The sequence below is a fragment of the Rhagoletis pomonella genome, unplaced genomic scaffold (genome assembly GCF_013731165.1).
Source record: "Rhagoletis pomonella isolate Grant_MI unplaced genomic scaffold, Rhpom_1.0 Rhpom_scaffold_00006, whole genome shotgun sequence".
In the NCBI taxonomy this organism is placed as follows: Eukaryota; Metazoa; Arthropoda; class Insecta; order Diptera; family Tephritidae; genus Rhagoletis; species Rhagoletis pomonella.
Window position 1 is genome coordinate 73,181,135 of NW_023458560.1, and position 21,134 is coordinate 73,202,268.

The 21,134-nt window shown below is 38.6% G+C and overlaps 4 protein-coding genes and 1 pseudogene across 5 annotated transcripts; 2 read left to right on the forward strand and 3 right to left on the reverse strand.

Moving 5' to 3' along the window:
* On the reverse strand, nt 1-1,604 carry LOC118741281. Its single transcript, XM_036473199.1, has 8 exons — nt 1,336-1,604; nt 1,195-1,278; nt 1,045-1,122; nt 895-971; nt 685-747; nt 413-625; nt 200-356; nt 1-137 (listed from the first exon to the last, which is right to left on the reverse strand). The coding sequence occupies exons 1-8, from the start codon at nt 1,394-1,396 to the stop codon at nt 19-21; spliced, it is 852 nt and encodes a 283-aa protein (XP_036329092.1). The 5' UTR covers nt 1,397-1,604; the 3' UTR covers nt 1-18.
* A 7,519-nt stretch (nt 1,605-9,123) lies between these two features.
* LOC118741283 lies at nt 9,124-10,335 on the forward strand (annotated as a pseudogene).
* On the reverse strand, nt 10,314-12,528 carry LOC118741282 (solute carrier family 17 member 9-like). The gene is made up of 5 exons (XM_036473201.1): nt 12,090-12,528; nt 11,853-12,024; nt 11,561-11,776; nt 10,890-11,499; nt 10,314-10,828 (listed from the first exon to the last, which is right to left on the reverse strand). The coding sequence occupies exons 1-5, from the start codon at nt 12,161-12,163 to the stop codon at nt 10,581-10,583; spliced, it is 1,320 nt and encodes a 439-aa protein (XP_036329094.1). The 5' UTR covers nt 12,164-12,528; the 3' UTR covers nt 10,314-10,580.
* A 5,003-nt stretch (nt 12,529-17,531) lies between these two features.
* LOC118741284 lies at nt 17,532-18,729 on the forward strand. Its single transcript, XM_036473202.1, has 3 exons — nt 17,532-17,838; nt 17,900-18,056; nt 18,113-18,729. Exons 1-3 carry the CDS (start codon nt 17,706-17,708, stop codon nt 18,723-18,725), a joined length of 903 nt encoding a protein of 300 aa, XP_036329095.1. The 5' UTR covers nt 17,532-17,705; the 3' UTR covers nt 18,726-18,729.
* Nucleotides 18,730-18,844: 115 nt separating this feature from the next.
* On the reverse strand, nt 18,845-20,421 carry LOC118741285 (putative nuclease HARBI1). 2 transcript variants are annotated; one of them, XM_036473203.1, is made up of 3 exons: nt 20,013-20,421; nt 19,581-19,948; nt 18,845-19,516 (listed from the first exon to the last, which is right to left on the reverse strand). In XM_036473203.1, the coding sequence occupies exons 1-3, from the start codon at nt 20,327-20,329 to the stop codon at nt 18,918-18,920; spliced, it is 1,284 nt and encodes a 427-aa protein (XP_036329096.1). In that variant the 5' UTR covers nt 20,330-20,421; the 3' UTR covers nt 18,845-18,917. The 2 variants fall into 2 exon arrangements, with proteins under 2 accessions (XP_036329096.1, XP_036329097.1); XM_036473204.1 differs by having other exon boundaries at nt 20,009-20,421.
* Between the last annotated feature and the right edge of the window lie 713 nt (nt 20,422-21,134).

The window sequence follows — 21,134 nt, forward strand, 5'->3', positions numbered from 1 at the left end:
ATGAATTATTTACATACATTATTTTTTGTCGCTTTTCTTGGAGTCATATTTTTTTTGATGAAGACGATGATGACTCCGCTCCACTTGTTTTTTAACCGCGTGCTCGAACTCCTTGGACGTCATTTTATTGAAAACGTCTGAATAAGGAAGAAATGTATTTAAACGAATGCATTATTGACACTATTATTTTTTAGTTTACCGCGCAAAACATGCTCAAATAACGTCAGTTCTCTCAAGGCTTTTTTCTCCCACCTCCCTTCCCAATTAAATTCAGCCAAGGACTCATCGGTGAAAAGCTTTTTGAAAACACCGCCAACGTCGTCCGACACGCCTTTGACCTTGTACAAGTATGTGGTCTATTGAAAGGGGGTTGTTTTTAATAAAATCAGTTAAATTCGCTATTATTACTTACCATTGCTTTCACATACTCCTTGGCCTTTAATTTCTCCTCGAGCGCCATTATCGGGGTATATGCGGAGCAGGGCAACATGCTGGCAATTTCGTTCATAATTTTGTCACATGCTTCGCCCGTCATACGACAAACTTCCTTTTCTATATTTTGCACCGAAACCTTTATTTCGCGTGCTGATTTCGCTAGAGCGAGAAATTCCGCGTTTTCGACTGCCTGCAAAATCGAGTACTCATATGTTCATAAATTCTTATTTTTCACAAAACAACACTTACATTCATTTGGAGTGATATGAATTTCTTCTCCAGCTCCGCCTGATTTGTTGACAACTTTGCTTGCTAAAATAAAAAAAATATACAAAATATATATATTGTTTATACATATGTATATATTTATTATGTATATGTATATATTTATGTACATATGTATTTATATGTATGTATGTATGTAACTTTTGTAAAGAGTGAGGTATTTCAAGGACTTACGTTGTTGATGCTTGTCTGCAAAGTATCCCATATGGCTTTTTGGTTATTAAGAAGGATGTCCAGCTTCGCGTTTATATCTTTAATGATTTTCAAGAATTAATATTAAAATCGTAAGTGTTAGTTACATAGTTTTTTAAAATAGGGACTTACCATCACTCGGAGAGCAAACTTGGCTTACACCTGCCGCTTCCTCTTCTTCAACATTGGTGTCCAGCTTCGCGTTAATATCTTTAATGATTTTCAAGAATTAATACTAAAATCGTAAGTGTTATTTACATAGTTTTTTCAATAGGCACTTACCATCACTCGGAGAGCAAACTTGGCATACACCTGCCGCTTCAACATTGGTGTCGTAGCACCTCTTCTTTATAAGGGATTGGCCCACTAAAATAAAGAACGATGGAATTATGTGATGAAACATTTTTCATACATTCCACTTACTTTCGACTGGAGACTCCTCACAAAACGACTCATCAAGAATATTGCTTGAATCCATGTGCATGGTTCATATTATTATCATGGATCATATCATACATATTATTATTATGGTTCATATATTATATTATGTTCATATTAAATGGTCACTTCTTATTCAACGTCCGAGTGGAAAAGGTGGTTTTTTCTGTGCTGGTGAGTTGGAGAAAAAATACTAAAAATAATTTACTGTGCTAAAGTGATCTTTGGTGTTGAGCTATCTACATAGATAATTTGTGAGTATCATATTTTTCTTTTTTAAATTGTGTGTGGAGTTGTGTGTTTTTTTATTAAAAAAAATACCTGAGAATAGTTGTGTGGCGTGGCGTGGCAGCGTCATCTGCTACCATGGCGGGGTCTGACCGGGAGGGATCCTCCAGGTCAAGGTCAAGAGTCAGGAAAAAGAAAAGAAGAGACAATGAGGAAGACGTGCGGATTCCTGGGCAAATGGAAGTGCAAATGAGTCAGTAAACCAAACTCTAATCCTTTCAATAACAGTGGCCATGTAGCAGGTGACGCTGAAATGCAGAGCTGGGCTTACATGGAACAAATTGACGACCATGTGCTTAGTAAGAATAGTGGTATGAGTGGTATGGCGGCAACCGGCAGTTCTGCCAACAATTCTAACCATGAGGTTAGGAATGAAAATCACGCTCATGTATACAACATACATGAAAGCTATGACTTACATGACGTACAGGATAAAACGGTATTAGGCAGACAAACAGAAGTAGGAGAGGGAAATCAAAAAATGGCAAAAGCAAATGGCGGGAAGCAAAACCTGTCTGTAGGAAATGACATTAGTAAGGGGCATGATGAAATGCGCCAAAATAATAAAAATGAAACTATTTTTTATCCACACGACCATAAGGGGGAAATATACGTCTTAATCGATACATCTAAATCGGAGTTAGTTAGGAACACGAGAATAAGGAATGGGTTATATCTGTGGAGCAAGATTAAAGATTTGGGTTTAGAAGACATTGACACAATCAAAGCAATTGGGGTCACGCTCTACAAGCTAGGTATAACAAGCATTAAATCGGCAAATGAGATTTTGGCAAATGAAAAGTTAAAGGAAATGCAAATGAGGGCCTTTATCCCCAGAGCATTTATTGAAACCTATGGGGTGATTAGGGACATACCCCTGGAGATCACAGAAGAGGAAATAAAAAATGAGGCAATCTCTGATGTGAAAATTACTTACTTCAGTACAAAGATTTATGAGACGTGAGAGTCGTGAAAGTGAAAACAGAATTACGACCTATACTGTTAAAATTGGCTTTGCCTCAAACAACCTACCCAAAGAAATCAAGCTTAACCATACCATTATCGAAGTTGAGTACTTCTATCCCTACATAAGGCAGTGTTTTAACTGTGGCAGGTTAGGGCACACAGGAAAAGCCTGTAGGGCCAACAAAAGATGTTTAAAGTGTGGAAACCAAGGGGGCTGTGAACAAGGGTGCAGTAATGCCAAATGTATTCTGTGTGGGGAGACCAATCACTTGGCAAATGAAAAAAATAAATGATCCAAGTGGGAGAAGGAAGAGGGAATCAGTAAGATTAAGACAATTAAAAAGCTAACTAGGAGGGAGGTAATAAAGACTTATACACCTTTTGCATCGAATAGGTTTAGGCTGCTAGACGATGAAGATTTCCCTGCTTTGGGTCAATCTTCAGATGCTTTAAAAGATAGGGATGCGGAAGTTAACGGAATTTTAACGCCAAGAAACTACGCAGCTATACTTAGGCGTAAGCAATACAGGACTAGCCAGTCATCCAAAAATAAAGTCACTAAGGCAAATGAAGAAAAAAGTGCGGAGGCTAAAGCCAAACGGAAAAATGCGTCAATTGAAGCCTATGGGGTAGCATTAAGAAAAGAAAACATACACATCGTATCCGAAATGGAGAAATTAGTTGCAGAGATGATAAAATTTGCAAGTGACGCCTTTAGAAGGATCGACTTTCAGGCAGGTGTAACTGCATTTGATCATTTTGATCAGAGACTAAAGAAATTCTGCTTAGATCTAGACCACAAATTTATTACAAGTAACCCACTTTCTACCCTTGAACAATATGAAGATACTACAACATAACTGTCAGTCTCTTAGGAAAAACATTAACCATATTGAATATTATGTAAACAACTATAACGTGGACATTTTCTACATTGCTAAAAGTAATAGGCAAGATGTACAAATCAAAATAAATGAAATCCCTATTGAACAAGTGAGACAAATTAAATTCATTGGTAGAACTATAAACTCGTCGCTGACGGTAGGCCCGCACTTCCAAAGGTTAGTGAATGACACAAAGAAAAACGCAAATTTTTTGAAATGTCTTACTCCAGTGAAAACAGGTATAACACCCAAAGTGGCTGTTAACCTATATAAAAGCTTCATTAGGTCCAAGGTCGAAGTCGCAAGAACCACGGCTGCAAGGATACCGAAAACAATAAACAAGAAAATTATGACTTTTCAGAATGCCACCTTACGTAGATGTCTAGGCCTTACACCTTCAACTCCAGTTCACACTATATATGTTTTAGCAAATGAACTTGAACCTCTGGAGAGGGGTAAATATCTAACTAGTAGGGAGTTAGTAAAGATAATGTTTGACAATCCGACTCTCTTCAACAGCGTAAAAAAAGATTTCTACCCAGAATCCAGTTATAGCTTAATATATCACGAATTCAAAAATACTTTTGATAAAATTGATACAGACTGCACCTTCCAAAAAAGCGTAGGTATGACAGTATTGGCGAAACCCGAGCTAAGGAAAAGAGATACGACCAAAGAACAATTTAAGGCAGAATATAATCAAAAGATTGACTTTTACAAGAACAACAAATTTTCTATCTTTGCAACTGATGCTTCAGGGGGCGAAACAGCCATGGGATGTGGAGTATATAATGTTACACATAATCAAAAATTTTTTTTCAAGATCAACTTTAAAACTTCCTCGGCCTTTGCAGAAGCATGGGCTATTGCCAAGGCAGTGGACATTGCTGTTGAGGACGGGTTGAAGAACATTGCAATTTTCACTGACAGTTTAGTAGCATGCAATTGGATAGAGAAAGAAAAGTCCAATAACTACATAGTAGCCCGCATTCACAAACGCCTTAGTGGGGGGGAATAAACTGTGTCCTAACATGGACTCCGAGCCATGTGGGAATACAAATTAATGAAACTGTGGATGAAATGGCAAAAACAGCCTTAGAAGTTGGCGCTCCTTTAAATGCGAGCCTAACTCCTGAGGAAGCAATCAGAAAAATCAATGAGGAACTAAGGAAAAATTGGAATGATAGGTACCGCCAAACTGCAAAGGAGAAGGGAAAACTGTTTGCTGAATACTTCCCAGAGATTACAAGCGATCCGTGGTATATTAAGTCCAAAATGGAAGCTAGAGACATAAAGACAATAAACAGACTACTCACGGGACACACCTATGACAGAGTATACTTACATAAAATTGGGGCAAGTGAATCTGATCGTTGTCAGAGCTGCCAAGCAACCGACAACTACATCCATGCCATTTTTGAATGTGGGAAACACAACTCCATTAGGGAAAAATATGATATCTTTAACGAATTTGAAAACCTCCATCATATTCTCAAAAAACGCGACACCAGAGCGCTTATAGAGTTATGTAAATTCATCAGGGAAGCTGAAATCAGCATCTAAAAAAAGTGTTAAAAAAAGAAATGATATAAACAATTAAAGTAAAAAAAGAACAACTCACCAAGAAACAACCAACTCAACACGAAGACAGAATAAGTAGTCGAGCACTTTTCAGTGCTAAAAACAGCATTTTTAAATGCTACATAACATTATAATATGATAACTAAACATAAACAATCACTATAACCAAAACAAAAAATAACAAATTTAAACGGCCGTTCAAAACAACGAAAGAACCATATCGTCAAGTTCAAGTTGATCAAAAGCTGTCAACGCTCACACAGCCTTTTCGCTAAAAATCAACTGCCAGAGGAAATCAATCTCATCGCAACAAACAGGTTTTGAGCCAGAAAACTAGCAAGAAACACAGCATCAACTCAACTACCATGCAGATTATCGAAAAATTTTATGAAACCGATCAACCAGCTCGATAAACTCGGCGGATGTGTATATCAATCAATTCAACACAATCCAATATCATAATCAAAACGCCTCAATGAGGCTTTCGTTTAAGCAATAAATATTGCTCTCCAGGTGGCGGCTGGCGCTGAAAAGCACATCAGTTAAAAAATTGCAAATAATACGCAAGAGGCAACACGTAACCAATTAAGAGGAAGAATCTCTCAAATCGTAATCACCCTGGCAGTATGAGTGCATAAACTCAGTCACAAAACCGCAAAGTGCAAAAAAAAAAAAATATTAAATGGTAGCAAAAATTAAATTAATTTGAATGTGTAGCAAAATTGGAAAAGTCGTGAAACAAATGGTGTAATAAGGGTATGAGCAAAAACTTTTCATTAAAGTAAATAGAACTGTTCCGGCTCGCTATCACTATCAGCAGTCAATTCCCTATGGGGACTTGGACATTTATCCTCACCCTCACTATCACTGACACCAACACTTAAGTCTTTTTGGGAACTCGGAAGCATAAGTACGGAGGGACATTCAATTACATTAACATTTGCTACACATTCCATTGCTTGAGTACATTCCAAAAGTTCTCTAAATCTTTTCGCATCAGATTCAAAGATCCTTTTTTCCTTACTCACGCAATTTTGGAAATACCTCTTTTTCATATTATTTAAACAATTGTTTACACCATGCACAATTTAAGATACTTATCTTCTTATTTTCGGCTATATTCCACCTGGGATTTGATTCGAAAAACACAAAACTTTCCGAAATTCTTCTGCGATTTGGTAAAATTTAACATAAATACTTCAAAATGGTGGGCGCGTTGCTTTGCGAAAATTTTAGTGATGAGAAATTTGGCTCTGAAAAGTATTCGGTATGAATGAATTTGGTTTCCAAGTATTATTTTTTTGGTTTTGTTAATTTTTTGTGGGGCTAATTTCTATACTCAAGACAAAAATGCAATTTAATTAGTTTTTTATTTCAATTTTCGATACAAAACAAAATTATTTCCAAGGTAAAATACCAAAATAAATATCTTAAATGGTTCACTTTACATAGTACTCGGATATATTTGGTATTTTGAAGGTAGCAACTACTTTCAATCAGCATGAAATGCAACTCTGTTAAATTAGCTGAAAACAGTCGTAGCATGAACCAACGACTACAGATCACCTAATCAGCCATCGTTGTATTTGTAATCGATTTTCAGAAAAAAGTTTTCGTAGCGTTTTTGACGTTTTTCGGGTTTGTTTACATCGTCTTCTACCTCTTCGTAGTGATTTTTTAGCGATTGAATGTGTTTTCTGCAGCGATTTTAATTATAAATTTTGGTTTATTACATATTTATGATATAAAATAAAGTGCTGTGTGGTCGGAACAAGTTTGTGCGTATGTTTGGTTTGCCAAAAGGCGTAAATTTGCGTGAAAAGTGGGTGCACGTTTGTGGCCAGAACGGTGGCATTGAAAAATCGACCCGTGGTAATGATATGCGATTGTAAAACACTTTCAATCATGAAAACCATATTTTATGAACTTTTTTTGCTAATTGTCATCAAGTTTCACTTTGTATATTTTATAATAAATACCGATTTAATCGCACTCAATCACCGCGCCTTTTTCGTTTTCTTTGTTTGTTTTCATTCTTAGGCAGATGTCAAAAACACTCAGAAATATACTTTTTTCTTGCTTCTTTGATTAGGTGATCTTGTATTTTTGGTTCATGCAGTCGTAGTACATTGTTGCTATCTCTTTCTTTCAAATTTTGAGGGGTTTCATTCTCGCTAGTACACAGGATTGAACTAATACCCTGCTAGCATTTATTATCGCGGAAGTGGCGAAAAAATAACTTCAAGAAGTTAGATTTCATCGCGGAAGTTATCGCTTTCTCATCTTTTTACTATCCTCCTTCGGGAAAAACTGTTCCCCGTAAAGGCCGGTCCACATAGAACTTTCGTGTTAGTTTTGGCGTTGGCGTTGGTTTGACAGAACGCACGTTAAAAGTATGCTTGCTACAATGAGCGCTTGGCAGCGAATGCTTGGGCCACTACATTAATATACTAACGACAGATAAATTAATATTTCATATCAATAATTGCATTAAAAACGATATTTCTTGCCCGCACTTGATTAAAAAGGAAAATATTTCACATAATTTTATTTATTTGCAACAGCTGACGAGCGACGCACGCGAAAAGATGAGAGTTGGCCATCTTTTTGCTTTGTGTTGGCGTGAGCGTTGTCGAATTTTGGCTATGTGGACGGCTGCATTTGAATTCATGTATTCATAGTCAGCTGTTGAAGCGACGCCAACGCCAACGCAACGCCAAAGTTCTATGTGGACGGGCCTTAAGCGTTACGTCCACACTGACACGCATGCGACACTACAGGAAGTGACTTCTTAGTGTCGTCTGGAAGAGACAAAGGCGGTTCACCCAAACATACTCGCATACGATGCTTCCGAAAGTAACTTCTTAGTGCCGCGTGGGAGACACAGAAACGTGACGTAAAAACTACCCCCTTTTGATTTCTAGCTTAATGTAAAAAACTGCAAATATATTTGTTTAATTTTTTTCTAACTTTTATTAACATTAAAAACAAAAAAAAAAGTTTGTTTAAATTATTCAGTTAAGTATAATTTGTTAACATTATTTCGTTAAGTATAGGGTTAAGTAACTAATTAGAGAGGCGTAAATTGCCGCGTGTATTTTCATTTGAATGTTTCCATTTGAGCACTCTATCCCTGGCGTGTAAGAAATGTTGTTGCACAATTTTATTTATTTGAAATCTGTCGAATTTTGGAACTTGGAGTGACAAACATCTGAGAAAAATAATCTTAGTTAAATATAAGCATTGCTAATTACATACATATATTATTTATTTTTGTGTGCTTGGCTTCTCCCAGTCCCACGGCAAGTTAAATTCATCGCCAACTCATCAGACACAATTTGCCTTAACGCTAAATGGACGAATACAGGAACTTCTTCTCCTACAATATGTATGTAACTATTTATTTATTATTTATTTATTTATATAACATCAAATTTATGAGTTGACGAATTTAAGAGCATCGGCTGCTAAATGTATGTAACTATTGTAATATTATATTAAAAAAATGTATTTTTTGCCGAATTTTTATTTTATTTTTATTTTTATTTCGTCGTTAACTAGACACACCAGAAATTGTCTTCTTTTTGCACGATAAGAAGTTAAAAACTCGATAGTAGTGTATTTTGTTTTTGTAAAATCAGGACCATTTTGCAACTAACGCTTAGAAGTGCCTCAGACGTTACTTCTTTGGGATAGACGAGAAAACGATCTTCTAAATGCTGGCAGGGGTTTCGGCTCGCAAAGATTGTCAACTTCTCTTTAATAACAAAATAATCTATCTTAGGTTGATAAAACTATGTGTTTCTTTAATAAATAAGTTAAATTATATATTTTAATAGTGTTTAAAAAGTGTGAACAGGTGGTTTAGTGAATCTTTGTCGGTGTAATTGCCCATCGAAAACAACGAAATTTAACAAAAGTTTTTTGTACATAACTTTTAAATGGTTAATAATATTATCTCCTCCCCTCCGGATTGTTAATAGGGGGGCCGAAACGCGTCGTTTGATACCCCTCCCGACTTTTCCGCACCTTTTTTAGGGGTTGTTACCGCACCCTAGAGAATTACCAAATGCTCTTCTCAGGAGTTGGCTTAAGCCGCGAGGAACGGAGTTTGATTGTCATTGGTGAAATTATACAGGATCTTCTGAAAGCACATGAGGACAAGAAAGATGTAAATCTAAATCGTCTTAAAGCACGCATATCATCGAAGTATGGATTGGAGAGTTCACCACGTTTGGTAGACATCATTGCGGCTGTTCCCCAAGATGCTAAAAAGATATTGCTGCCTAAACTGCGTGCTAAGCCCATACGCACTGCTAGTGGCGTGAGTGCAAGAGTGCAATTTAAAATTAAATTTTTAAATCAATACATTTTTTTTTTACTTAGATCGCCGTAGTCGCAGTCATGTGCAAGCCCCATCGTTGTCCACACATCAACATGACCGGAAAAATATGCGTGTACTGTGCTGGTGGGCCGGACAGTGATTTCGAGTACTCAACCCAATCATATACAGGTTATGAACCGACATCTATGCGCGCTATACGTGCGCGTTACAATCCCTATCTGCAAACCCGACACCGCGTTGAACAGCTCAAACAATTGGGACATTCTACGCTGGTATGAAAGATTGGGGTACGGATTGTCGTGATGTGCGTACACGAGAAGTTGGCATTCAAGAAATACACAATAAAGTGCGCTCATACGACGCGACTACTTTGCCAACGGTGGTTGGGAGACGTTCCTCTCCTACCAAGATCCAGAGCAGGATATACTGGTGGGACTGTTGCGTTTGCGTAAATGCTCGCCAGATACGTTCCAAAGCGAGCTAACTAAGGTTGGACAATGTTCGATTGTACGCGAATTGCATGTTTATGGATCGGTAGTGCCGGTCAATGCAAGAGATCCAACCAAGTTTCAGCATCAGGTTTGTGAAATAAAAAATTTAGAATTAGAATCGATTTACATATACTGCTTTCGCCGCATTTTCTAGGGTTTCGGAATGTTGCTAATGGAAGAGGCAGCTCGTATTGCACGCGAGGAGCATGGCAGCGTAAAATTGGCAGTTATTTCTGGCGTGGGCACACGTGCCTACTACCGTAAACTAGGCTACGAATTAGATGGCCCATACATGTCTAAAATGCTTATAGACGTTAAATAAATCCAAACAGGTTTTTAAAAAGAAATTAGTTGCGCCGAGAAAAGCTCCATATGTTGCAATTCATAAAAAAATAACACAACTTGTAATAAAGTGTACGCAAGTAACCAATTTACGTTTGGTTTTACTATTCTTATTGTAATTAGATCTGCTTAATATTGCATATCACGCATATATAATTTACAATACTATCGAACATTTAAATATTATACAAGAAATAACATACATAATTATAGCCTTCTATCCAGTCAAAAGAAATATGTACCAGACCTATATTTGGAAAAACATAAAACAGTCAGTGCGTCAAAAAATGTATAATATGCTTTTGGAGTATGAAGAAATCTGATGTTCAGAAATCATACAATCGCCTCGGCTGAGCCGAATATAAGAAAAACAGTGCAACCAACTAAATTTATAACTGCAGCAGTGCTAAACACAATCGGCCAGCTTTGCGTTATCTCCAGTATATGTCCAGCGAGATAAACACCCAAAAACCCAGGAACTGCGCCAACAGTATTCATCAAACCGAAAACACTACCCGAATGTGATGGCGCCAAATCTTGTGGATTCACAGTCACGGCATTGTTGTGGAAGCCAGTACCACCTATAAGAAATATGTATGTAATTTTAAATTTTCCCAGTTTCTGTAAAACATAAATTCCTACCAATTATAACAGTCATGCATATCAGTGCTGTATGAAAATCATTTGTGCGCGCCATTATGAATAACGCCAGATTTTGGGACGCAAAACAGCAGCTTTGTATGATCTTCCTCACAGCCGAGGTAGACCAATCGCGGGCCAGTAAACGTCCTGTTAGGTAACGCGCAAAAAGCGTACATGGCGGCAATGCAAGCCAAGGAATCATATTGACTACCCACACTTTGGCATGCGGAAATCCACCATGGAAATATGTTGGCAGCCAAGAAAGCAACACAAAGAAGCAATTCATTTCGCAGGCATGTGTGAGCACGTACGCCCAAAATGATAGCTTCCTAAAGTAGCGCAACCACGGTACATTCTCCAGAATTTGTTTGTTGGCACAGAGTCGTGATGGGGCAGATACATTGATGATGCGTCCACGCTCACCAGCCATGGTATAGTAGCGCAACATTAACGCCCAAGCTATGCCCAAAAAGCCAATAACACGAAACACATAGGGCCAACCAAAATAATCTAATACAAATGAACCAAGACTGCCTGTAAGCAGTGTGCCCAGAGCGGAGCCGGCAGTGAGTAGACCAAAGAAACTTGTGCGTTCATTTGAGCTAAGATTCTGTTGGAAGAGGACAAAATAATAATGAAAATCAATATATTTGTCACCAACACACACTCACCTGACTAGTGAGGCTAATCATGCTTGGGAAGTGCACACCCTGGAATGCGCCATTTATAATACGTATCGTTACAATAAAAGGAATGGAATATGCTTTAATCGCCGTTGAACTCCATATGATATTTGGCATGAAGAATGTAATCAAAGACCAGCCAATCGCAGCAAAGAGTACAACACGTTGACCACCAAAACGATCACTGAAGTAGCCGCCTACTACCTGAAAAGAAACGAAAAATTGGTAAGTTGTGTTAAAGAAAAGTAGCCAAATCTTTTGTGTACAAACAAAAAAACACCTGAGTCAACGTATAACCCCAAAAGAAAGAGCTGAGTACAGTGCCCGAATCAGTTTTACTCCACTTCTGCTCGGCTGCAACGGCGGATATGAGTAGTGGCATAGATGTGCGTGTCGAATAGAGCATGCATGTGCCTGTGATGAGTGTGAGGAACCAAGCGCGTTTTTCATGCCTACATATGTAAAAGAAAAATAATAGTATGGTGTATAGTAGATTTGCATCAAATACTCCATCTACCTTGTCCAAACGCTTTGATTATCCACCAGTTCGCCGCGCAAAAGCGAATATTTCAGTTTTTCATCCATGCTCATTTTGACTGTTTTTATTCTAGTTTTGTGCTACTGTTTAGCAGTTTTTTTTTTTGTATTTTTTTTATAGTGATGTATTTAAAATTCCACGTAGCAATTCTTAACTACCCCACACTGCATCCATAATCTTCTGCGTGGCTATGTCATTTTATAAATCTTAATATTTTTAAATTACGTATATTTATCATTTCCTGTGCATTTTCATACGGACAAAATTGCAATTTTTTGTTTAATCTCTTTAAAAATGCCACGAAAAACTCAAGTATTTTATACTGCCCAGCCTGCGGAAGAAATACAATAAACAGCTGATTGCCAGAAGCAAATCATTCACAATGGTTAACAAATTAAACCCGGTGCTTCAAAGACACTAGGGCATGCAAGGCTATTGCATCAATTCATCGCAGGTTCAATTTTCGTGAAGTCTCCGAAAGTAATATCGATCTTTTTAGCTAAAATTATGCGAGAAAAATAATCACAAAAAGCATTGGAACATGCAATGTGCATCATATGTACATCGAAGCCAAGAAAGGACTTAGCCTTGAATGGGGTCGCGATCAACATCGTCTTTGAAGTGAAGCATCTGGGTCTTATCTCGCACATCTACGACGGCAGCGCTGGAGGCAATTCTTGAACTGGAGAGCCTGCATCTGACAGTAGAACAGGCTGCAAACTCTTCCAAATTTCGCTACAGAGGCCATTGGCTTAAGTAAAGTCTTACCCTCTAGGAACATTTACAAGCTAGGCTCCCAGATCCCACTCTGTTCCCCAGAGACTATATGCATAGACCCCCGAGGATATTGAGCAGGCATATGTGGCTCTAGACTGCAGCTTTCAGTATCCCTGAGAACCTTCCCGTGCGTCTTCTAAGCGGAAGTCTATGCCATTAGTCTTTGTGCAGAGATTAACCTTCGTAGGAATTATCGAAGTGAGAGGATCCTTATATCAAGTGATAGTCAAATCCTCATTGGTCTTCGAGTACATAGAGAGGCTTAATGCCCTGGCTGACCCTGGCTCAATTACGGTCTGGATACTGTAGCCGCCTTAACAGCTACCTGTCCAGACTCGACTCCAATATCCCCAATGAGTGCCCGGCATGTGGAGAGTGCCCCCACGACACCAACCACCTCTTTACATGCCAGCTCAATCCGACTCAACTAACACCCCTCTCCCTCTGGTCAGAACCCATCGAAACAGCTCGTTTCCTGGGCCTCCCGTTAGTTGAGCTTGACGAAAATGATTGAACGTAGACCCGAAAAAGGCGGGGCTTAGTAGTGCCGCTACAACAACAACAACAAGATGCCCTGGCTGAGAACAATACTATCCAGTGGATATGGGTGACAGGGCACATGGAAGTCGAAGGAAATGTGGATGCTGCTCAGTTAACCAGAATGGCTGAAAACACCATGGGTCTCCGTTAAGCTAAGAGCTTTCTAGAAGGGTGAAAGCTAATGAGCTAGGTATACTTATAGATCTCCTCAAAAAAGAGCCATAGAATTACTACAGGTATTTTGACGGATTATTGTAGGCTAAGAGGCCACTTACACAAGCTAGGGATCTAGTCAAGCTATCTATGTCACTAAATAGGACATTTATGGCTAAGAGAAGATCACATACACTACTAACCCCCACCAATTATTCAGAAATTTATATCTATCGGATGTATGTCTCCTAAAAATTTTGGTATTAAAGAGAGATGACCGCATTTTGGGAGTAAACTCGCGGTTATGCGCGCCCTACTTTAGCTTGCAATATAATGTGTTTCCAGAGAGGGACGGAATGCGTGGCAGCATGCTACGTCAACTACGCTCCTGAGACATCAACTACGTTCCTGAGACAAATCATATGCACACTGTGTGAGCTGTGTGAGCTATGGCGGCAGGTCCAAATATTTACAGCCTTTCCTGTAAAATATGCATCTAATTATCTCTCCAATATTTCCAATTTCTTCATTGCCAGAAAACTCAATACGTCTACCGCGAAATCCACCGACACCCTTTTCACCACGTTGGCGTAAAAATACCAATTGATCTTGGAAGTCACGTCCAATTTAATTTCCTCCTTCTCAGCTCCGTTCCGCCACCTAAAACGAACTATAATCCAAGTCGCTAGCCAGCAGCGTCTGCGGGAGCTGACAAAGAGACCCTGCAATCCTGTCAAGACGAGTCTTAGCACTCTAAACGACAACATTATGCTAGGTGGTCGACCACCCTCCATACGGAAAGCAAAACTGCCACGGTGGACACGGTGCAGCCTACCACATATCCGTTCTATGTGGTGTCAGACACTTAATACCTCCACCATCGACTGGACACGGAAGTATGGAACACCTGGCCACGGTCCTTATAACAGTCAACACATCTATGCATGCACCTCCAACCCGACTAATCTGACACCGGAAGCACTAAGGGCTGCGAACGTAAACCTCACATGCTCTCTCTAGGTCACAGTCTCGTCGTGCCAGAAGTTACAGAGGACGCCACTTGGCGAGGCATACAACAACTGATACTGCAACAACAATAGAATCTTAATACCATAAGGAGTCGGGCTTCTATGGATATTTTCACGGATAGGGCAAAATTGGATGCCAATGGCATCTCTATCAAACAAAAATTTTGATTTTCACAGGCACTGATTTACTGCTTCATTCATTCATTGATGATTCACAACGGGTCGGACATTGTCTGACATCCCTTTCAATCGGATCTTGATACTCCGATTGAATATTATTTGTGTAAATGCCAGAATATAGTGTTTTTGCAAGAAACTTTATAGCTGACGATTTTGTCAGGCTACCTTAAGCGGATGTTCCCAAGCAGGGAGGGTGTGAAGACCACATTGAATACTAAAGTCATCGACAGTTGCGATTGATATTTTTACAGGCCATTTTCTGATAGAAATTCATGAGCTGGGGATCTAGACAACTTCAAACACCCTGCGAGGACAATTGTCCAGTCAGCTTCTAATCCATAGCCGCTATGCCTTCGCAAAGTTAGAATTTAAGCATCTGGGATGCAGTGTGCTACTTACTATATATCACAAAGGACGCTGGATAGTATCCCTTTAAGTGTGGCCCCTTGTATGAAGTTGGCATTGAAAAGCCTCTCGGATGGCGGAGTTCGCCATATCATCACTCCAGAGGTGTCTAAAGTCATTCCAATTAAATAAGGAAGCCCAAAAAATTACCTTTGTTATCAGGACTAATAACCTCAAATGTAGAGATAGAAATCTGGTAACTGACATTCTCAGCTCTTTTAAGTGCCAAAAATAGTAGGGCTTTTCAAAAGGAGCAACTCTTAGGGCGAGTTTTTCAGTACACTGCCGTGGTTTAAACTCAGTTTAAACGGCCGATCAGGCTGGTTTAAATCAGATTTCGGCCAGCTGTTCAATTTAAACTAAGTTTACTTAATCTAAGTTTAAACTATCACCGAAAAACTGGCCCTTAAACTCTCGCCTACTATAAGCCAAAATTAAAAATGTCCTCGATTTGGCACTTAAATATAAATAGGCATAACAATCTAGTGAATATTTTGGTTTGCGCCCGAACAGAAAAAATGATAAGGATAGAGCGTTTTAAATTCCGAAAGTTACTTATTCCAAAGTAATGAGTAATTACAAAAAAAAAACAGAAAAAATAACTCAGTACGAGGTACTTTTCAACAGCCTGAGGAAACATGCATTTCCGTTCAATAACTTAACGCCACTTCTTTGAATGCATTTTAACATTGAAATTAAACAAAATTTAATTACCAAAACACGATCAATAAAGGAGATGCGAACATCACAATTTTTATTACAATTGATGATTATTTTATGAGTGGATGAGAGTAATTAAAAACAAAATGAATTAAAAAGAGCAGATTATTTCTCAATAAAATCAACATACCGACCACATTGCATGGATGCATGAATGAAAATGCTGTGAAAAGTGCTATGGATCAGCTGCAATGAGTGTGCCGATACATATGTATGTATGTATGTTTGTACATATGCAATCACTTAGCACAAGATGCTCATATGCACCCTGTAGGAAATGCTACAAGTACTAGGGAATTATGACGAGAAAACCTGCATACCGAATCACTCGAACAAAATTTATGTCAATCGCAGCTGACTTCGTCTTTATAGGAATTTGCAATGAAAAAAGAGGATAAATTCAGTTAAAGGGATACATCTTTGATCGCTTTGACATTTTCTCAAGTTCCGCTGAAACATTAAGTACTTACTACCGTTATCGCCGGTGCGGTAAGATTTGTATATGAAGTTGTTGCCCTTTAGCGATATGCTTCAAAATTCAGTGGCGATACACTCAAAGAGAATATATATATGATGGTGTCTCTCTGGTCAAGTCGCAAAGCTGGCACTCGAACAAATCTACAGCTTATTCAGATGCCCTCTTAGTCTACAGTCTACGGTATACTGTACGGATATCTGTTAGTGTTTTAAGTTTCTCCTTTGGAAGGCTCATTCAAATATTGGAATCTCTGCATGTTATACCCACCCATGAACCTTTTGTCTGGTCAACCCTACTGAGCTTTGCCAATTAAGTCCTCTCCATGTGTTCTCTTCTAAGCTCTTAGTGGTATAGGACCTTACGCCGAGGTAGGTCTTCGGCATCTCATCTTCCTGTGTTCCTTTGTGGTCTGGTACCCATGCTAGATGGAGTTAGATGATGAGAGAGCAATGAGCGCTGTTTGACTATCACTTAGAATGAGAACCCACTCATTTCCGCAAGTCCTACGTAATTCTACACAGCTTGAACAGCGTAAACTTCTGCCTGAAACAGGCTCGAATCTTTTCCCATATGAATAAGACAAGGCATCTTTGTGGTGGTACCGTAGATTTCTTTCACAATTAAGTATTCGAGCCGTCTGAGTACCAATGCAGGGTGCCAACCTTGAATTCGAGATGTTGTTGTCATCTGGACAAATTCCTCTCTAACGAAGCTTTGTAGGGTTCGCTTGGCAGCCTGCTCGATATTTATTTAGACAGTTTATGTTTTCCTACTGGGTATGCCTGCCTATGCTTAAGCTGAAATTAGTCCAGAACGTAAACGCAGCGGTACGTAACCCGTGTCAGCTGACACGATCTATCTTACCAGAACGCCATGTAAATGAAAACTCAACAACGCAGAATTTTTCTGTAGTTGTAGCCCGTAGCGCAGAAATCTGCGGAATTTAGATTTTTCCGTATCAGCTGATTTCTTCCTGGTTGCCACTTCGTCAGTTTTGCAGATGGTAAAAAAGTTATAAGTTCCTATTCAAAATACGTTTAAAATATTTCAAATTTACTATTGAATAAGGTTTTTTGTTAAAAACTAAGTAGTTTATATTAAGCTACTATCTATTATAGCACCAAAAATTGTAGTTGAAAAGGCAAATTTATAAAAAGGAATTGAACAATGGCAACACTGTAGAAAGCAACACTGAAGTAAACAAACAGAATGTATACAAACACGTATGTATGTACCTAAAAAGACTTGAAGTACTTGCAGCGAGATAGGTTTTTAGAGCTGCGATTTATTTAATGATTAAAACAAAAAGTAGCAATGGACGACGAAAGATTAATAATATTAGTACAGGCGCATAAAGAGCTTTACGACAAAAGCAGCCCTCTTTATAAATTAAAAGAGAGGAAGAAATTGGTGTGGGAACATATCGCAAGGGAACTGCATACCACTGGTGAGTGAAATTTATTTAATAAATATTTTAAATCACTATCTACAATAAAATTATATTATAGGAGATATATGCCTGCAAAGGTGGCTAGCGCTCCGTGACCGATATGGGAGGGAAATGCGTAAAACCACTTCCGCGTCAGGGAGTGGAGCACAATACTTTAAACCATGGTATTTGTTGGAGATGCTGCAGTTTTTGAAGCCACACGTTGTTCCTCGACCGTAGGTGCACGTAACAACTTATGCTTTCTGTTTATAATAACGATTTTACATTGCAGATTGCGTTGCTCTCAAAACATTTGTAAGGCACCGCTACCGTCCCAATCGATTTTGACTGTGACTCCATCCTACTCATCCCCGCACACTTCTGTCGTTGTAAATCCACCATCGCTACAAATGTCGCCATCACTGCCAGTCGAAGTAGCCTTATCATCGCCATTATCTCCAACACCTGAAGCTTCGCCCTCCCCATCGCCTCCAATAAATGCGGATTTACTATCGCCCCAAACTAATGAAGCTTCGCCCACGCCGTCTCCTCCAAACTCATCATTGCTTGGTTCCTCTTCTTCATCGCTCTTCACGTCGGTTCAGTCGTCTTCACCATCCCCATCACCATTACCATCTACCTCTACAGTGTCGCCATCACCAGCCCAACGCTCAAAAAGAAGAAAAAGAAGTGAAGGTGATGTCGACGTCGGTAAAGCAATGTGCGATGCAATAGAGCTTTTTAAAAAAAGGTGCTTAGAAAACGAAGATCAAAATGCGAATCCAGCCTTGAGGTCATTTGGAAATATGATTGTTTCCATGTTGGAAAAAGTGAATGCTGCAAAACAATCGAGGGCAATGCAGAGAATAATGGAAGTGGCCATCGAAGTACAGCAGGAGCCCTAATGAAAGTTCCTAATGTTTTTTTTTTATTTACTTATTTTATTACTTATGAATTTTTTTTTTGGTTAAGAACTAAAAAGACTGAATTACTTATTGATATTGTTTGTTTGTATACCCAGGAGTGGACATTTTTTTATTAAAATATACTTCCTACAAATATAAATGTTCTTATGATTATTTACTTTTTTATATATATTAATATGGCCCATGGGCATTTAGATCCATATCATCTTGGAATAACAAAGATCCTTCATTTACGAAGTAATCAGCAAGTTTGTCACGTAGGTGGAACGCGCTAGCAGGGCCTCTCCGTATTGCAGATCTCAGGGATTGTAAGGTACGTGTATTACTTATTTCACGACGCCAATCTCCAGGGTAGACGACGTTGTCTGCTTCTACATGGTCAACATAATTGTCTGGACAATACCATCGGTCGTAATCGTTTAGCATAATAAAATTGTGTAAGGCTATGCAAGCCAGCACAATTTTTTCGCAGTTTGTAGGATTGCATTCAATTGTATTTCTTAGAATCCTCCATCGGGCCGTTAATATACCGAAGCTATTTTCTATCACTCTACGTGCTCGTGATAGGCGGTAATTAAAAATTCGCTTGGTTCTTGGCAAACTCGATCCAGGGTATGGGCGCATTAAATTAGTCCTTAACGGAAAGGCAGCATCTCCTACAAAAAAATGGGGAAAACGTTCAGTTGACCCAATGGACAATGGTTTAGGTGGCGGCAAGGGAAGAGTATTATCCATTAGTGCTTGTCCAAACGGGGACACTTGAAATATTCCTGAGAATACAAAAAATATGCTAATAAAAGTCTATATTTCATTAGTTTACTCTATAGCTTATACCTCCGTCGCTATGACTGCCATAACTTCCGATGCTCACCGCAGTAAAAGTGTATTTAGCATCACATACTGCCATCAAAACAATGCTAAAGAACTTTTTGTAATTGAAGAACATTGAATTTGAATTGGGTGGACACTTAATAGCAATGTGTTTTCCATCAATTGCGCCAACGCAATTCGGTATATTCCACATATTAAAAAAATCGTCAGCAATATCTTTATATTGAGATTCAGTAGGTTCGCTCATGTATATGGGCGAAAGTATTTGCCATATCACCTCACACGTTTCCAGAATTATATTTCGCACTGTCGTTATACCTAATTTGTAACTCCACGCAATACTCTTCATGGATGCTCCTTGTGATAAGTATCTACAAATTAAACCTCTAATAAGTATCAATTTTTTCAGCATTTACTTCGATCATATTTACTTACAACAACACCAAAGAGAGCCTTTCCTCAGGATCAATCCGCTGCCTTGGTTTCCGCAAGGACTTGCTGACTAGTTTTAGCAATAGCTCAAAAACATTCGGCGGCATTCTTGTGTGAGAAAATAACTGATCCGGTTCCAGGGTTTTCATTTGCTTGAATACCTGGAGTTGGTATCCTCCGGTGGACCAGTTTCGATTAATGGGGCGAATTTTATACTTCCTCAGTCCTTTTCTTGATTTATATTCTTCATATTCTTCATATAGTTTATATAATTCACATAAATTTAAAAACAATGTCTCGATGTTTCTATCTGCGTCCATTTTCTTACTATTGTTGCTTGTAAATGATTAGTGTATACATATGCATGTATGTATATCAGCATCCGAAAACAGCTGATTTCTGCGTATTCACTGCGGGCTCCAGTAATCGACAAAATTTCTGCGTATACAGACTGCGTTTAAGTATAAGTTCTGCGTTCTGGACTAATTTCAGCTTTAGACTCCCTTCCTTGCTAAAGTATGTTTTTTTTGTTTGGCTCCCAAGCATAAGCAACATCTTGCCTTTATGCACGCAGCACAGAGCGAGGGTGTACATGCCAGCAGCATACATACTGCACTTAAAAACACTAGATTATTATTACATATCTGCCAAGTAAGTATGTCATAACATAAACACAAAAACAGCATCTCTATATGAATTATGTCCCCTCGCAACGATCATTGAAGATCACTGAAGAATATGCTCGCATATTCATACATACATACATATGTATGTATGTGTAAGTACAATTGTAGCAAGTGCGCTACAGCATCACCATCAGTGTTGCCAGAACTTTTTGGGCCGACCGGCTAGATTGGCAAAAAAAAGCGGCTAAAAACGGCTAAAATGTTTTAGTGAAATTTCACATAGACTCTGGCAAAAAACGGCTAAAATGTTTTAGTGAAAATTCACATGCTTTATTTAAATAAATCGCAAGAAACGAAAGACTAGTTAACACCATTAATTTATATCGAGTGTATATTCCTCATCATCAAATGAATCACTATTGTATATATCACCTGAATTCATTAATTTTAAGAGATCGTCATCTACAGTAAAATTATGGCAGCATTTTTCTTCACGTTT

Coding starts and splice junctions, on each gene's coding strand:
- LOC118741281 (XM_036473199.1), bottom strand. CDS start 1,396: ATGCACATGGATTCAAGCAATATTCTTGATGAGTCGTTTTGTGAGGAG. Junction 1,123..1,194: donor AGTTTGCTCTCCGAGTGATG/GTAAGTGCCTAT, acceptor AAATCATTAAAG/ATATTAACGCGAAGCTGGAC. Junction 972..1,044: donor AGTTTGCTCTCCGAGTGATG/GTAAGTCCCTAT, acceptor AAATCATTAAAG/ATATAAACGCGAAGCTGGAC.
- LOC118741282 (XM_036473201.1), bottom strand. CDS start 12,163: ATGAGCATGGATGAAAAACTGAAATATTCGCTTTTGCGCGGCGAACTG. Junction 11,777..11,852: donor GGGGTTATACGTTGACTCAG/GTGTTTTTTTGT, acceptor GTTTCTTTTCAG/GTAGTAGGCGGCTACTTCAG. Junction 10,829..10,889: donor ATGCATGACTGTTATAATTG/GTAGGAATTTAT, acceptor TATTTCTTATAG/GTGGTACTGGCTTCCACAAC.
- LOC118741284 (XM_036473202.1), top strand. CDS start 17,706: ATGGACGACGAAAGATTAATAATATTAGTACAGGCGCATAAAGAGCTT. Junction 17,839..17,899: donor AAGGGAACTGCATACCACTG/GTGAGTGAAATT, acceptor ATTATATTATAG/GAGATATATGCCTGCAAAGG. Junction 18,057..18,112: donor CCACACGTTGTTCCTCGACC/GTAGGTGCACGT, acceptor TTTACATTGCAG/ATTGCGTTGCTCTCAAAACA.
- LOC118741285 (XM_036473203.1), bottom strand. CDS start 20,329: ATGGACGCAGATAGAAACATCGAGACATTGTTTTTAAATTTATGTGAA. Junction 19,949..20,012: donor AGGCTCTCTTTGGTGTTGTT/GTAAGTAAATAT, acceptor TTTAATTTGTAG/ATACTTATCACAAGGAGCAT. Junction 19,517..19,580: donor TGGCAGTCATAGCGACGGAG/GTATAAGCTATA, acceptor TTGTATTCTCAG/GAATATTTCAAGTGTCCCCG.